General features: G+C 40.3%; 2 protein-coding genes across 2 annotated transcripts in view; one reads left to right on the forward strand and one right to left on the reverse strand.

Annotated features, from left to right (window-relative positions):
• Positions 1 to 5,285, reverse strand: part of CCDC146 (coiled-coil domain containing 146) — a 60,452-nt gene extending 55,167 nt beyond the window's left edge. The window contains exon 1 of the mRNA XM_041405507.1: positions 5,136 to 5,285. Coding sequence (XP_041261441.1) covers positions 5,136 to 5,285 — 150 coding nt within the window. The remainder of the gene's footprint in view (positions 1 to 5,135) is intronic.
• A 6,404-nt stretch (positions 5,286 to 11,689) lies between these two features.
• FAM185A (family with sequence similarity 185 member A) overlaps positions 11,690 to 18,394 on the forward strand; it is a 35,738-nt gene continuing 29,033 nt past the window's right edge. The window contains exons 1-2 of the mRNA XM_041405351.1: positions 11,690 to 12,151; positions 17,890 to 17,999. Of these exons, the coding sequence (XP_041261285.1) occupies positions 11,818 to 12,151; positions 17,890 to 17,999 (444 nt within the window). The 5' untranslated portion in view covers positions 11,690 to 11,817. The remainder of the gene's footprint in view (positions 12,152 to 17,889; positions 18,000 to 18,394) is intronic.

Genomic DNA, 18,394 nt, shown 5'->3' on the forward strand with positions numbered 1-18,394 from the left:
CTCACAGTTGAGAGCTCTAGTTCCTCTGTATGGTATGAAATTTGCACACTTGACTTTGTAACAGCATCACAAATACTTTCAAACAGGCTTTTCAGAAATGAACAGAAATACCATCTGCTTTGTGATAGTTCAAACACACCCAATCACTTCCTGGCCTTGTTTCCTCACAATGTCACCTGCAAGTGGTAAAAAGAACCTCTCTGTAGAACGAGCATGTTTCACCAGCTCTGTTCTCATTCCTGCTATTTGAAGGCACCTGTAAATTCACCCAATTCCTCTACAGCTTTTTTTTTTAGGAACAATCAACTTTCCCGTTGCAACAACGATTTTCTTTAACATTCACAAAACAAACTATTTCCTACTTGCTGGAAGCTGTTGCAAAAAACCATACTCTAGCTTACAGAAACATTGTCAGCCATAGCTGACTTCCCAAGTGACCATTTCAACAAAGTCAAAAAGGTTTATTTAATTAGCAGTCAGATTCCTGTGCATGGAGGTGGAGACAACATCTGTCTCTGCTGTCTGTGCCAACATATTTATACGCTTTTTTGTTGGGCCAGGAGCCTTTGAAGCTTGTCGTGTGGAGTGTGCCAGGATCAGCTTAAGTTTAAAAATGTTGTTTGCTTTCAACATACTAAGCTGTGTCAAGATTTTTATATCTTTGATAGAGCACATATGTATGTGGTGAGTACTAAAACAAATTATGCACTGCTATAGTTACCATGCAAAAATATAGCAATGATCATACTTTATAATAGCAGAAAGCACATTACAGAATGTGTATGGGGACAGAAATTAAAATGGTGATAATGTAAAAAAAAAGAAAAAATTCTATCTTAATCTACCAAGGTAGCTTTTCTAGGAAACTTTTCATTTAAAGATAAATAAACTTTTTTTTTAAGGAAACTTTTTTACACCTACCATTTAACCTAAGTTAGAAGAGAATTAAAAACCAGTTTGTTACCAAAAGAAATTAAAACAACTCTAATTTCTAGAAGGGCCTTGTTAGATGTGTCTATGTCACTGAAGAATTATATGAAATATTGATTCTTAGTATTTATATTTGAAAGTTGTAGCCAACCTTTATGTGACTTTCTCTTCTTTCCTGCAGCACAGATGAGAAAAAGGAGAAAAAGGAGAAATACTTTTCTCCCCTCAAACAACATTCAAACACATGCAAAAAACAAAAAACATTCAAACACATGCATCATTCTTTGATGTTAAAGCTCTTACAGCTAGCAGACAGACATGAATCAGCATCAGATAATCAGAAACAAAATTTGCTTCAGAATTCATTGTCATACAGTTGATTTCTTGGTAAACATTGAGATTTTGCTCTGTGTTTCCACTAGAACTGAGATTTTGGTTAGCATCTTTATTAGCAGTTCAACCACTTTTGGCACTCAATTCACTAATCTCAGACTGAGCTTCAAAATAGTAATGAAAAATCTTCATGAAAGGTTCTTTCTGCTTCTTGGTGGCAATAGGACACTTGGACATCAGAGATGAAGAAATGTAGCACGATAGTGACAATTTCCACCAAAAAAAGTAGCACAAATGAAAGATTTGATGCTGGTATCAGATAGGGGACACTGATCATTATATAGGATACAGAGGGGCAACAGTTTACAATAGACCAGTCAGGAAAATCTCCCAAAGGAATTTATTCTTCTGCTTTTTTAGATTTAGCAAATAAACAGATGATGTCTATTGGCAGGAAGAGATTATTGTGGTACCTTCCAAACAAAGTAGCCACTCACTGGATCTGGAGAACAGCAAAGCACTTTTCATTCACAAGTGCACTACTCTGCAGAACTATTTCTGCTGCTTCTGAGTGCCACTGCAAAGGCATGCAAGATAAATGTTACAGAATCATTTTTCTCGTATGGTTTTTAAAATGGACATATATATTTGACTGAACTAGTTTTCTAGCCTAAGAACATACCAAAAAAAGAAACAGAAAGACAAAGCACAAGACATTACCTTGAGTAAAAACAGCCCAAACTGGGAGAAGATACCCACCATTTGATTTCTGTTTGGAGGTTTTTGTTTGATTCCCTATCAGATTGGGAAGATGTATAGAGTAGGTGTCCTTTTTGTGTCTGGAATTGTGATTTGGGCAACAAAATAAAACTTAAGCAACAGAAGAGGATTTCAAAATGGTAACAGATCACAAACTAAACATCATCAACATCATTATGACAAATGATGTTTTATTTATTTATGTTTCCATTAAAACTGGATCAGGTGAAGGAAAGTAAAACACAACTTGAGTGGCCAGAGGGGAAAAAATGTTACTGTGCAATATGGTGAAGCACAAAAATTATGGGGTCCAAAATGAAGAGAAGGGGCAGAAGGCAACTGGATAACTGATCTTTTTTAATTTTCATTCTGCATAATCTTGTCTTTTTGAGAATTCAGTCCATTTTCATGTCATGTTTGGTTGCTTTTTCTATTCAAATGACAGTTTCAGTTTGTCCTCTGCTGCTTTAGCAGTAACAGCATTGTAGTAGCAAGGATGATATAAGGATAAAGGGAGGGTTTAAATGTATTATATTACAGTCTGTTGCAAAAAAATTATAAATTTGCAGGCAAAGGGTGAATACAATTTTAGATCATTTTGTTGAAACTAACTACTACTAAATATCTATTTAATAAAATTAATGGCTGTTTAAATTTAAACAATGTACTGGTATGAAAAAATTTGATACATTTTTTGCTGCCTTTTAAGAATCAGATTATACATACATGGCCTATAATGCCCTAAAATCAAAATAAAATGAGCAATGTATTGCATTTTAATGTAGCATTTATTCAAGTAATATATTTATTTCATCACACAGGTACTAGACTATGTAGTTTTCAATGAAAATTATTAACAGATGCAGACTGATTTATTTCTAATACTAGAAGAAAACAAGATATGAGGAAGGAGTCACAATTCAAGAAATTCAATTAGAAGTGTTAGAGCAAAGACCTTTATTTCAAGGACATAACATCAGGGGCTAAAAGAAATGGAAAGTTAATTTTGTAAATGTATGGCAGTACCCTAACCAACAGAACAGGAGATGTCAGCTTGGTAATAAATAAAAACACCTGGTGAAAAGAAGTCATGATGAATTGGGTGGCTTTTGTTTGAACTGTCAAGTTTTTAATATTTCTACCTAACCCACAAAGCTAAACAATGTTACTACTAATGTTTTATTAAAAATAAAGGGGAGATAGTGTTTTAATTCTTGCTCTTTGTATGTTTGAGTATCTGCTGCTTACATGAGAAAAACAAGACTGGCTTGATGGGAAGAGGGCATATATCTGTTTTTAAAGAAATCTTATAATAACAAAAGGTGTCCCTTCTGATAAATACATGCTGTGCAGGCACAAATGACCAGTCAGTGAAACTGAGATACTATGAAACAATTCTCCTTCTGTGGAAAAATCCTGAAAGCTATTCCGACTAGTTGAAGCCAGCATCAATGCAAGAAACCTCTGTGGTGACCAAAGCCATATATTTATCCCTGAATTACGTACAAAGTTCAACAAAAAAAACCCAAATACGTCAGTGGAAGAGAAGAAATGTCAATAAGTGATGAAAAGCCAAACTCACCAGTAAAGTACAAGTGCAAACTGTTAAAAATTATGATAAAATAAATGATTCATAGTTCTCTTATAGAAATTGACAAAATGACCAGAAGACCTCATTTATGAAATATTATGCTAATTTCTTACTTTGGTTTTCCACAGCATGTTTTTTCCTGAGTTGGGAACAACCCTAAATACTAAGTTTTCCCTGTATTTGCCATTAATGGTTTACAATGTTATCAGTGTTAAACAAGTTAGCTTTAAATTGATATGCAAAACAACCTCTTTGGAAAGATTTTTTTGAGAAAAAAAAATCAGGCAAATTTTCTAGATTAAGTCTAGAAAAATTAGTTTTCACCATGATTAAAAATAAGGAAAACAAAGCAAAAATGCAGAATACAGTTTAGAAGGGGCATGGGGGCACTTTTGCTGCTGCCTTGGACTGAGAATAAAGGGGGTTTGTGCTGCAACAATACTGGAAGCTGTGGGCTTCCATACACTGGCACTTGAAGCAGCAGCTTCAAACTATGTTCAGTATGATCTAATACTAGGATAGGAAAGATCAAGTCCTATTTTCCCCTTCACTACAAATTCTTGCCATGTCCTTTCTCCTGACCTTAGATCGCAGGCAGAGAGTGAGAGCCAGGGAAGCAAACTGATCTGACAGACCTAAGATGGGAAGAGTCCAAGGTAAAGCAACTTTAGGTAAGAACTTCCACAAAAACATGAAGTATGAACAAAGCCTGATAAGGATACAAGAGAGAGATGTACATTTTTATTATAAAGAGGGCAGAAATTGGCTGATCTCCCTTTTTAATGTGGGAAAGACAAGAAGCTTCATTATTCACTACAAAGGAAACTTAAACTGGGATATAGGAAAAACTTTTTATAAACCCTGGCTATGATAACATGCTGGAAAAGGATATCCAAAGAGCTATCTCCACCAATTAAAGATTTAAGAACAAATTAGACAAATATCTGCAGAGAATCTATTTCAGTGGCAAATTTGGATTAGATTATCTCTTAATGACTCTTCTGGCCTTACATTTTTAAGAATTTCATTTGATACATATTTGATATTTAAAATTTTAAAATACTTCTAGTATTTTGAAAGACTCCTTAACACAAAAATAATGCAAAAGAAACTGAGCTCCAAAAGGTTTCTTCTATCACCATAATCAATTAATAATGCCTCGGGAATCACTTACCTGCGATTTCTCCTGCAGCTACAGAGCTTTTTAAAAAATCATGATACAATTACCTCTACAGATAGAATACTATAAGACAAAAACCAGGACCTCTGTATTCTCATTCCCCTTAAGGCCATGATCACTGTAAAAAATAACGTTTCTCTATCAAGCACAGCATCCCCAGCAAGAATACGACATTGCTTCACAAAATTTTCTTACCACTTAGGAAAAAAAATCAAATAAATGGGGATGATATAGATAGTCTATGTGGATTATCAACAACCTTCTCTTATTAACAGCAAAAGATACACTTCAGAATAATTACTTTGTACTGTTACAGACAGAGAAATCTGGGGCATGTGATACCTCATCTAAACACTGAAAGGCAGGACTTGCTGTTAGGTCAGTGGGTCCCTCCTCCTGGCTAGGATCTGCTGCAATCAGTGCAGAGGCAGGTGACTCATTCTCAGTTGCCAGCTCTGAGTCAGTGGCACTTCCTTCATCAGCCTGACTCATTGTTTAAAGCTCTAGAAAGTAACAAAAACACCAACACAGTTCATTAGATTCAGGGATATATCTGATTGTGAAAGATAAAAAATGAAAGATGTTGATGTAGTGTAAAAACCACTACATCAACATGTCAGACCCAAATTCAAATCATAGAAGTCACAATGTGGGCAAATTAGGTAACTCTATAGTTACAATTTCATGAAAGACTTCATGCAAGAGGCTGCACTACCACTCTATAATATTCTTGAGTATTTTTAAAATATCCTGAAGAAAGCTCTTATTCCATTAGGTAACATACTCTTTTAATAAATGCACAGACAAAGAAATAAAAGAAGGCTGGAACAAGCAGGGTTGTTGGAAAACATAATTTTGCTATATTTATATTATAAAAACCCATATTAATATCTGTCATATAGGAATAGAAATCTCTAAGATACTTCCATTAGAAACAGTTAGATAAGGAATTCAGTACTTACTTCTCAGCAAAATGGGACTTAATGCCATAAAGTTTATGTAATTTCACTTTGTGTTTACACTCTTGGTCCAGCACTTGAGAATTATCTTCCCAAGCTTCAATCATCAGAACTCTTTCAGATGTGTGAAAATGCCAGGGTGGGTGAGGGAAATGGGAGGTGGAATACAAGGGGATACAATGCTCCTGGTACCCTGATAAGACAGCAATGTCCATCAGGTAGGTCTTCATCATTACATCAAATGTGAATTAATATCCGAAAAACCCATCTTCTGGCATAACAGCATGTTTTGTATATGCAAAGACTTTTAAATTACTAACCTTTTACACAAAGAAGCATGAAAGGTGACAAAAACATCTCAGAAGAAAGATATGAGACATGGGGTGATCCAACAGAGGCAATAAGCATCTTAGAGAGGGAAGAGAGGGGAAGAGGGACTTGTGAGGCACACAGAAATCTTGCCATGACCTAGTGAGATAGGGGAGGCATTGAGCATCTGTAGAGCAAAGCACAGTTCAAAGCGGAGCTGGAGTGTAGATGGAGGAGTTCAAGAATTCCTTCACAAGTTCACTGAAGTTGTTTGCAGATGACAGGGATGGACAGATCAGTATCACAGAATTTTAGTGCAAAATTTTGGGAGAAAGATCGTCAACTTTTGCAAATGTTCACCTGACACCAGAAGGTCTTTCTACATTAGTTATTATGCAGAGCACATTGTATTCTGCTATGGGACCACATCATGATAAAACCCATATCAGCTGCCAAAGATGCAGAATCCTCTTCAAATTAGGCAGTCTTGACATTATTTAGCCTTTCACATAATAAATGGGAGACCTTTCTCTTTTTTAAAAAAGAGCATCTCACCATAGATCAAGGACAACCAAAATTAAAACTGTAATAAAACTAAGAAGAAATGTTGAGACTATTTCTATAACATATACCAGATCTTTTCAATGAAACAGACAGTGCAATTTGGCATTCTACAGCCAGAAAGCTGACAGTTAAGAAAAATATAGTTTCTTTTTATAATTGTGGTGAGAAAATGGATACAAAAATGTTGTGTCATTTGTATTCACCTTTTGAAAAGTCACTTGTCTGTAAAGGTAGTGCAGGTTAAACTGGCAAGTTTATTACTTTCTTCAGTACTGTTTGGAATTCCTTCAGGAACATTTTGACTTTTAGAGAGCTTTCAGTGTCTGTATTTGCTTATGGGGAAAAAAAAGCAATTTTATGATCCCTCCTGGAGGAGTCAAAACATTGTGAAATAACTGTAAACATCATAGAGGCCAAGAAATAAACTCTGAGTTAATGTACATAAACAGGTATACACATTTAAAAATAGCGAGTGATTTTTTGTATGTAAAGAACTGCTGAATATTTTAGCATATGCATTTTGTGTTTGTGGCTACTGTTGCTTTATTTTTTCCTCTCAACTTAGAATTTAGACATAGGGAAAAGCACTGTGGCAGAAACTCTTAGTAGAACAATGCCAAAATGTGAGAGTTTCATGGCTGTAGGCATATTCATCAGTACTTGTATGTGAAACATATAGCTGACATCAGTCAAAAAAATACCTCCTCCCAGTACAGTAGTACAAAAGAGTCCTCACCAAGACTCCAGTTTGCTGGGCAGGGAGAGAACAAAAAAAATCTGCTGAATCTGAAAAGCTTATAGTTTTATGTTAAGAAACAGCTATAGAAATCTGAGACAGAGAAATCCATTAGACAGCCTCAGCTAGTGTGACAAGCCCTTGTCTCCACGTGGTTGTAAGAGGGGGCAGACATAAACAAAACACACATGGGTTTATGAGACATTAAGTTTAGCATTCTTCCTTTAACTACTACATTACTAAATATATAATTCAGCTTATATAAAATTGGATCTATAAACTTAAAAGCAAAGTGGAAAATTTGTGCCTTTGCAATATCTGCTAAATAAACTGTCTAACTGAAATAGAACTGCAAGTTGTCATGATATCTAACTTCACAGAATAGCCCAACAAGTAAGAATGTTTTCAAACTGTAGAACTGCAAACGATATCACAGCCTTGATCCAAGACACAGAATTGCAGAGGACAAGAATTACAAGGTTGTTTTGGAACCTGGGTCAAATCAGGCTGAGAATTGTCTCGTGAAACAGCTTCAGGGCAGCAATAATAATAGAAGTCTGAACTCAGATTCCCCAAACTGATTTCAGCATCTTTACTTCTGTCTCTCTCTAGCAAACAGCAATGTTCATGCACAAATCAGTGCAGAATTCAGGTGGGTGACATTTAGCTGCATTTGTTATTTTCAGTGGCAGATGCAAACAGTAGTAAAACTTTATTCTGAGCATACAGAGATGCAGGTCAAGTATGAGGGTGAATCAGCTAGCTGCACACTTCCAGCCCACAGCTGGATGCCTGGGGAGGGAGAGAAGTAGCCACCAGTCATGGTGTGGTGATGCTTCTATGAACCCACTCCCTTTCTCCTTGAACTCACTCAAAACTTTCAGTATTGGTAAAATCCAGGGGAATGGAGATTTTCATTTTACCTCAGCAAGACATGAGTAACCAGATCTTCTTGTTGCTTTTGAATCTGGCTCTTGATGTGACCTAGTTTTTTTACTGGATGAATCATTGAATAATCACAACTTTTCTATGCCACTAGGTTTATTCCTAATGTTGAATCATCATTTGACAATCCTTTTTCTAGGCTGAAGCAGACAATCCACCTGCTGAATCATGAAGGGCATGGAAGCCCTTCTCTGCCTTCCACTGTCCTTATCTTTCTCCAAAACTTTTTTCAGTTCTACCATGTCCTCCTCAAAGAGAAGGGATGAGACCTACAGATAATATTAATAACAGGAGCACCATAGATTTATTCTATCACACAGTGATCCTCTTTCCACCCCCTAATTATTTTTTTTAATGCTTTTTCCCTAAAGTTAAAACCCCCTTCTGTTAACTGGGTGGAGCCCGTGCTTCAGCATGAATAGATATGTCTTTAAAGAACAAAACCACACCAAGATTAAACAATACTTGAATCTAAAACTACCTCATGCACAGTAGGACATTATCAAAGGCATGTGAATCAGAATGGATTGTTTGATTAGACTGTACAACCTCAACACTTTGGGGAAATGAGAGCACAACATAAACTGCTAACAATTTCTACCTAAAGTGCTCAGCAATTTCTGTCATGAGTTCTGCTGTTTTCCCCTGTTTCAAGTCTCTGCTATTTGGGAAAGAACCACCCTGAGCCACACACAGACTTTGTCTGCTGGAGTTCAAATTAGATATGCCTAAGACAAGGAGAATTTGAATGATAAGGTTTGTCATTTCTCATTTCACATGGTTTCCATGAGGAACTTTCCTCAGAAAATTTCTGGTAAAGACAAACAAGAAAATCCCTGAAATCCAAATCATTTCGTGCTTGGCAATGCTAAAGTACAGAGGAGGAAACAAGCAAAACCTAATTTGCCTACCTACTAAACCCTAGACCTTAAGAACTAAGAAGATTCAAGGAAGCAGTTCAGAAATGCACCATTAAAAAAAAAAAAAACAGAATAAAAATAAAGGTGGCTCTATTTTCCCAAGTGAAGTCACATTATTTCTTCATTACAATTTTAGCAAATGGGTAAAATTAATCCTGCCCAGGCAGACTAAGTTAATATCCTGGGGGTACCTGCAGTAGTTTGTGATTTTTCTGTGATGAATTCCAAACACAAAAGTTAGAAAAATGTATTCCTTCTACAGCCTCTCCTGTAAATACTTTGTGTTTAATTCCTCTTTCCTTGAAATCTCTCTCTCACCTTAGCCTAAAAGTGCATCTGATAATGCTTTGGCTTAAAATCTAATTTAAATCACTTTATAGAACTTATTTGAGATCTAGGTTTTTTTTGATCTTTTGCATGAAATACTGAATATTCTTTAGCATACAGCACCAATATCTGGTAAAAGGCAAATAAGGATTGTAATTCACTAAGAAATCATGCAGCTATCAAAAGTGGAGTTCTAATTATATCTTCACTTATAAATTTGATATAGCTTTCTTTTCCTGCAAATAACAAATCAAAAATGAAAGAGGGAAACAAGTAACTAAGTAAATAAATAAATAAATAAATATTCTTTCACTGTTGGAGTCTGCTACATGCTACAACAGCTGATCCAAACAAAAGCATGAAAATGAAACAGAATCAATATAGGAAAAAAATATACATGACATAAGTAAAACATTAAACACATGAGGTTTCATATGGATGGAGAAAGAACTTCTTCCTAGCAATCACTTTTTCTCTGTTTTGTTCAGCATTTTTAACCATGCATGCTTAGACTATGCAATGAGAAAACCCAGTTATTTGCTGAACTGGCTGTCATCTAGTGGAGTCACAGCACATTGCAACACACTTGTTGCACATCTGTAACTTTCCTTTGACAAACAATCTGACATCCAAATTTGGTATTGGTCTCAAGGGTGAGAATTTTGTAGATTTCTTTCCCAAAATCCACTATTTCTGAAGACTTGGGAAAAAAAGAACTTCCAGCCTCCATCATGTCCCAAGATATTTTTTAGACTTTTTTGACTTTCTAGAATTCAATTTTTGTATACTAGACTATCATAAAACAGTGTTTTATGTTTTGTGTTTAGCCTAACGATCTTTTGAGGCTGAGTAATGTAAACCGACACAATAATTTAACTTGATGGGCTTTATTGGTGAATGTGAATCTTCCTAAATGTTTCCTCAGTGAAAATTACTGACAGAACAAAAAAATAGGGCAATTTTCTTTCCTCTTGGACACCGAGATGTCTTTCAGATTCATAAATAATCAAAGCCAGACAGTGACAGAAATGGAAATAAGGCTAATGAGATGAAAAGTATTTGATGACTAAGTATCATGCTTGCATGGTTACTTATGAAAAAGAAGCACATGGAATGCAAAGGGGAGACTGGAATTAGGTAACAGGCCCAGATTTCATTATTACTTGTGTTGCAATCTTGCTAAGACAATGCAGCTTTCTGTGCATTTTTCTCTCTCATTATTGGCAGTAAACAACAACCATTACTAGAATTCAACCCCTGACTGTACATCATCTATTGCCCACATGCCCCACCTCACTTTTTAAAATTGTTTTACGATGATAACATGGGCTGTAAAGTCCAGAAGAGTCTTTTAAACAGAATTAAATGGCTCCCTACTTGTGTGTAAACCCTGTAAGAACAATTGTCTCATGGTGTATTTGTGCAGCACTCAGGAAAATATTTATTTGCTTGGCTTCAGAACTGCTAAAAAGCAGTACAACACCTAACCTATGGACCAAAACTTACTGACAGAGAGCGATTCTGGTGCTTTGTGCTATCACCTCAAAAAACCAACAACAAATAGCTGGTTTTCCAACTCATCTGCCAGACTGCTTCTGCAGCGGCGGAGCGAGGCCATTCCATCCCGCGCAGGCCGGCTGGCGCTGCAGTGCCCCGAGGGGCCGGCGGGCCGCCCGCGGGCCCTCGTCTCCTCACGGGCCACACGGCCCCGCCCGGGGGTCGCACCCCCGGCCCTCAGGGACTCCTCAAACAACGCTGTGGCGGCGCCGCTTCACTTACTTCCCGCCTCGACGTCGGAGCCGCGGTTTTGGCTCTCTCGGCCCCGGCCCCCGCCCCGGCCCCGGTTCCCCGGACTCCCTCCCGGCCGCCGCAGAGCCCGGCCCGGCCGAGCGGCGTCCCCGTCGCTATGGCGACCCCCGCACCGCCTCCCGCCGCCCTCAGCGGCCCGCGCTCCTGATTGGCTCCAGCTTCCAGCACCACCGCCCAATAGCAGCAGACTCTCGGCAGTGCCCCGCCCTCCCCTCTCTCCGATAGGCCCGTGGGCACGGCTGTAGTTCCTTCCGCGCGCTGCAGGACTACGGATCCCAGGAGGCTCCGCGGCGGAGCCAGCGCCTGTTTACCGGCCGTGCCGGTGCCGCTCCCCGCATGCAGCCCCGCCACGTGACCGGCCGGGGGTCACGGCCGCCCGCCAGGAGCGGCCTCGTCCCGTCCCGTCCCGGGCGCTCCTGACGCGGCTCCCGGGCGCTCTCGCTTTGCCGGCGGCAATGAGGGCGCTGCCCCCGCGCTGGGCGGCCCTGGCTGTGCGAGCGGCGGGCGGGCAGTGGGCGCCGCCCGTCCCCCGCCGCGGTCGCAGCGTGAGCCCGCGGGGGCGGCTGCGGGTGCGGCTGCCGTGCCAGGTGAGCGTCCGCCCGCTGGACCCGCAGCGCTGGCCGGGCGCGGACCGGGTGCTGGTGGCCGTGAGCGGCGGCAGCCCCGGGCGGGAGCGGGAGCGGGACCCGGTGCGGGTGGAGCACGACGAGGCGCTGGGGCAGGTGGCCATCGTGGCGGACGGCGTGGACAGCAAGACCGCCGTGGAAGTCCGGACGCCGGTGAAGTTCGGTGAGTGCGGGCGGGGCGCACGGATCGCGGGGCTGGGCTGGGCTGGGCGCCGGTGCGGGGAATCGGCGTCGCGCCCTCGCTAGTTCGGAACGCCCCGTTCTGATTGCTGTGCTCCTGCACTTCCCGCGTGTTTGGATGCGACATTTGTTGCTGCCCCTTTTCCCAGCAGTGCTAGAACTCGAGTGTCCCTTGGAGCGCTCGCTGTCGTTTGTGCCTGGCAGCTCTGCTCGGGGACTCGCTCCCGGGCAGCATTCCCGCCGGGCTGGGCTGGGCTGGGCTGGGCTGGGCTGGGCTCCTGCAGCAGCCCCGGCAGGGCTCGCTGTGCTGGGCTCCCCGAGCCATCAGAGCCTGGAAGGCGGCGGTGCGGATGGAACACCGAGAAGGGCTCCCCTGTCCAGTACAAACGTTATCTTTTTGGGCACGGGGCTATAGTCCGTGCAGGGTTTCTTGTATGGAACACTGTCTGGGAGAGCAGCTGCAGTGGCTGAAGCCAATAAGCATCTCTGCTGGATTGACAATGAAGTTCTGACATTGGCCCTGAGTTTAGGGAGTACAAACACAGAGGTCTATGTTCAGTCACTAATGTGCCTTTTTTTTTTTCATATGGATTTGGGCAATTTCCTATACAGTGCAGAATGTTTCGTCATGCTGGGAAAACTTTTTGATGTGCAATGCACCTGGTCTGTTGTTGTCTTAAAGTTATTGAAGACAGCTACATTATTTTATTTAATGCCCTGCTGCAATTGTGATACGAGAAATGATGAATAATCCCACCCTATTTACTCTTCATTCATGTAATCTATGACTTTTGTAGAATATGATGTTACATACAGCAAAGGCATCCTGCACCTTTTATCTTACTTTACTTTTTTTCCCACCCTGTGTCTTAGGGAAAATTCTGCAATGTGCTTTGTTTTTTCCTTGTTTTTTTTTTTTTGAAGGACCTGAACTGTATATAATTAAAAATGGAAAAGTTCTATGGGTTTGACATAACATCATTCTCACATTTTCCAGTCTTACTCATCCCTATAATTTAATTTTTTTTAAACACTGCTTATAACTGAAAGGGTGTTTCTTAAATATGTTTATCACAACTTAGGGTTTGTTTTGTTTCCTAGCAACTAATATATGCACAAGTATTCTGTAACTAAATACAGAATATTTGTGCATATAATCTCGCCCTTCCTGCCCTCAGTGTGCTTTTGCTCTGTCAGAATGGCTGTACTGATTCCTGCCATGACTCCAGCAGCCACTGCCCTGTCTCTGGTCATAAACAGATGCTCAGGGAAGAGTAAGAACAGAAGAAATAGAAATGATATTTCATCTAAGTATTGTCTTAGCTGTCAACTGTTTTCATGACAGGATTTTCAGAGCCTGATACAGCTCTACCCCTCGGTGGGTCTCTCTGCTGAGTGTCCCTTTACACATGGAAACAATTTCAGGGTGAGAGCTTCCTGGTAAACTCTTGGTGGAGTCCCACAATTTAATTTCCTGTTATTTCATCAATTGAGTATGTGGTATTCCAAGGTCTTCCTGAAATTTTTCAGTGAGCTTTTAACTAGTCTGAACAATGTGGTGTCATTGTTTAAAGTTTTCAACCTTGCTATTTGTGCTGATTTCCAGCTTCTTGTACTGCCGAAGGCGGTGCACAGCTTATAGCTGAAAGACAATATGGAACTAAGGCTATTGTTAAAGACATTTGAAAATCCAAGTTGGTTCTCTTAAACAGATCAGCTGTTACCTCTCTATTTATTGGCTCTGTCCCTGAACTGTAGCTGGGCTGTCTTGTCCAAGTCTTGTAGTCTTGACTCTTACCTGAGAATTTTCAGTTGCTATCTTACAGCTCTTCTTTTTATTTTTTTCCCCTCCCTTGCTTGGCAAGCACAAAGATTACCTTGGCTTGTCTGTAGCACACTGACAGAGTGCATCCCATAATTGCTGAGACTCAAACAAGCACAGTATCTCGTTTATTGCCCTTCAGTTCTCAGGTGTGTCTGGTTACTGTCATCCTTTACTCTTTCAGTTTCCCAGGATCTCTGAGTGACTATTACAAGTCACTCCAGAGCTGGTCATTCTCAAGGTGCAGAAGTCATTGTGTTAAGATGTGAAGAATTTCAACCTTCTTAAAGGGTTTCAATGTGAGGAATCTTTCTGATAGTCTTGATAATGAATCCTGATTGATGGAAAGCAATCATTTCACTGTTGTTCTGTCTTGGAGATTCTTACTGTATTCTGAATGTCATCCAGCACTGCAGACACTATTAGGGGCTTTCTTCTTGAGACAGGGTTTGTTTTTTTTTTTTTTGTAGGTTTCTAAGCTGTTCCACTTGGGTTTGTGGTAAGATCATACAAGTCAAGTTCCCTGGACAATCTGTGGATTGTAATGTCCTTCCACAAGTGGCTCTTTGTCACCCCATGATTAGCGTGGTGTTAGTATTGTTTGTGCTGTCATCTGGGTGCATCTAGAGATATATTTGCAAAAATGTAAGGTTGTGGGGTTTGGGTGTTTTAAGTTTTTACTCAGTGAAGTAGAATTTTTGCTTGCACTGAGTTCTACTTTTAAGTGTCCTTTCAGCTCTAGTTTGTTGTTTGTTTTTTTTTTTTTTTTTTTATTTTCTGAGTATTTGTGCTTGAGTTGCTCAGTTTATTTATTTAGAAAAGAATTATCCATTAAATATCATTACATAAACAAAAGATCTTATCCCTTGTGAAAGCACATCTCAAACCAGAAAGGAGCTGTTGTTGCTCTGCAAACACTTTGGCTTTTCTCTGCCTTTCCTTGGATGCTCTGTTCTGCTCAGGTGGCTCTGCCTGAGCTCTATCAGTCTCTTAGCTGCAGGAAGGTGAGAGGCTGATGTGCATCTCTTTTCAGTGTTCTTGTTTTCTTCACTTTGGAAGTTAAGGCATTTCATAACTGCTTTCGCAATTTGGGTTGGAGCTTATCCAGGAAGCTGCAAGTTGTCTAAAGCTCCTCAGAGCCTGAATGAAGAGCATGTGTGGAAGATGCTGAGCTTAAATATGCCTTTAAAACCAAAGGCAACCTCTAAGCAGCTTAGCAGGGCAAGTACCAAAAGACCCTCTGTTTGTCTTAGTGTCTGGTTTTGAGCTCTGTATAGGATTTCAATACCATATATGATCTGATAATCTTCTCTGATACATCTATCCTTCATCGATGGCAGATGTCAAGGAATTTCTGTTTAATCAAGCTTATTTATTTTTCCATGTGTTAATTAAACCTGAAACCAGCCCTTTGATTTCTGATTACTGTACATAGACTGCGTGAGTATGCAGAAGTAAACTGTACTGAGGGCTTGCATAACCATAATTTGAGATAATTCTAGTAGTCTAGGGCTGCTGAGTCATCTGGAAAGAAATAATTATCCACTCTATTTCAAGTATTATATCTTAAGGCATTTTAATAACGGAGGTGCTTAAATACCCTGGGATATCCGTGCCTGCATTCTGATACTAAAGTGTTTCTGTTTTCCTAAATACCTTAATTTCTGATACAAATGTTCTACACCACAAAGATCTTCATGCATTCTTTGTGGTTTATGTGGCTAAAGTTGGCTTCAGCCCTTGCCTTTGCTAGGGAGGAATCAAACTGGCTATTTTTGGAGTTTTGGCACCAAAACAGATTGTATCTTGTTCCTCCTTGTTAAAATTTCCTTGGCAATATCATCCAGCTTTCAGTCTGCGTCTTTATGGAGCTGTTTATTGTTGGTTTGGGAACTTAAAAGGAAAGAGACAGAGGGGCTGAATTTCTTGTCCGCTAATTTTTGTTATGTCAAGGCTGGCAAAGTGGTGTGAGTCTGCAAGGATCAAGGCACAAAGTGTATTTCCAGAAGTCCCTGGTGTTTCTTAATGTTTATGAATTTCCAGACTTCTGGGTCCTCTTTTCGCACCCATATTTGATAGCTAGGATTACACTACTAACCCACCTTTTCGAATGATGGCACTAATATGCTCTACAGGATCAGAAGGTTTTTTATTAACCTTATTCTTGTAAAAGTCTTAGTGAATTTGTATCATGGCTAAACCGAGCACTCTCAAGCCTTTGCCTTGTCCCTTGTAAGAGCAGGAGGGTTTCAAGCTGATTGAATTCAAAGATTTGCACAAGAAAACTGGCTTTTGGGACTCTCTTTTCAGAAAGCAGAATAGCAGAACTCTTGGTTGCAGACCTTCCCAAGCACCATGTGGTTGTCCAGTGGGTGAATTGAGCAGTCTGGGCAAGACAGCTTGTTCAAAAACATCATTGCTTTCCAGTTTATCTGTTATAGCCTTTTCTCTTAAGGAGTTGTTAACCTTTGAATGTGGTCTATATCCTTCACTAAATTTAACCTCTTGGTTTACTGCAGCCATAAGGAGCAAGCTTGCTGCAAAGATGTTGTGTTTTAGCCCTGTCTCTTGGATTCTCCTAGTTTGCCCAGTGACAAAACTTCTACTTGTTGTTAATTGGAGCTCTCGGTCTCTTGTCTTCATAGTCTGAAGCTTTCTGTTGTCATGGTTCCAGGAGGCAGGGCAGGAGGACACTGCTGTCCTGGGCAGCAGTGTGACAGTATTGATCTTCAGGCTCTGCTGGGTCACAGGACTCACTTGGGAATCTCCTCAGGGCAAAGCTTGTTTTGCACATTCTGATTATTCTTTCCATCTTTCAGATAACCTTAGCAGGCAGTGGCAGTGAAGGAAAGACTTCCACATTTGCTTAAAGGAAGGTTTCTTTACCAAATAATCTCCTTTCCTTTAGGCAGTAATGGGGCTCTCTATCTGATCCTGTCAGACCTTGGTTCTTCCCTTGTGTCTTGCAGCAAACACTTCTGACTGCTGTTCAATTTTTGTTTTTCTTCTTTATTATCTTTTATCCTTAGAAGAACAAAATCACTTTTTTCCTGTCCTACCTTTACCTTTTGCCAGCCACTAGGATGGTTATTTATGCAATATAGAAATGATTATTGCTATAGACAGAATCCTCAGACCGTATGTTCTCCAACTACTTCCCATTCCTTGAACCCAAGGCTGAGACAAGCAGCAGAAAAATGTTTTGCTGCCCCTGCATCTTACCTACAGGATGTGGTGATTTTTCTTTGTGGGAGTCTATGAACAGTAGCAAGGTGAGGTGACTCAGGCTAGAGGCAAACATGCTTCTTCATGCCAGGAGAATGCCAGGCTTTGCAAAGGCTGGGAGAATGACGCACACCAACGCTTCTGTGCCTGCTTTGGGGCTGTGCTGCTGGCTGGGGGAGCAGCAAGGCCTGTGTGAACCTTGTTTGTGCTCTTGAACCTTATCACTCCACACGTGGCCTCAGACACCTGCCAACCTTCTACCCCAACCTGTGTGTCAGGGTGCCCAAGGGTGTAAGGAGAATTTCTAATGGAATTGGTGCCTAGGGTAGATAGGAGATGGAGGTGGAGTCAGAAAAGGAAAAAGATGAGACTTCACTAAAGGTTCACACCCTGTTGATTCCTTGCCACAGGTTACAGTAAATTCTTCTTCCTTATGTTCTCTCTTGGAGTTGGATGGCTCAAACACTGGCTTACCAAACTTTCAGTGTCCATAGCTGACAGTGACTTACTCCTGCTGTTCACAGTGCGTGGCCAGACACAGCAAGCAGGTTTTTAGTAACAAAGAAGCTGCTCTTTTTCCTTACTATGGATGATTACTGTGTAACATGATCAAATACTTTGTTAAAGATATCTGCCTTTTTTTTCTGTTGCTAATAAAACTCTTTTAATTCTAGATTTGGATATCAAAACGTCAGGGACTGGCTGCGTGAAGATTCAGAAAATAGAATGTGATAACTGCAAAATAGAAACAGAGAAGGGGACTAGTGTCTTGCAGTCAATAAAGGTACAAAGAACCCTCCCCCACTGTTTGAAAAGGGATTGTGTGGTGGGATGTAGTTTCAAAACTTAAATACCAACTCTGGAGGTGAGAAGTGCTCTGGTTTTCTCATTGCAACACTCGTATTGCTGTGTGTACAGCACCTCACCTTTAATGATCGCATACAATTGCAGCACAGAGTCAAAACCCGTAAATAACAAGGAGTCAGAGGTCCACGTACCTGTGATAGCCAAAGCCAGCAGAAACAGTGACAGCAGTAAGCCTGATCTGTCTTCCCTACCCCTCAAAGAAAAAAACAAATAGACTGGGGTTTCCTGTCCAGTAGGTTAATGCCTGCTCAATCAAGACTTTGCAGCTTGCTGCTGATTTTTTTTTGTATGTGTGTGGTTTTTTGTTTTTTA

This window comes from Onychostruthus taczanowskii, unplaced genomic scaffold, assembly GCF_017590055.1.
Source record: "Onychostruthus taczanowskii isolate IOZ18803 unplaced genomic scaffold, ASM1759005v1 scaffold23, whole genome shotgun sequence".
NCBI lineage: Eukaryota > Metazoa > Chordata > Aves > Passeriformes > Passeridae > Onychostruthus > Onychostruthus taczanowskii.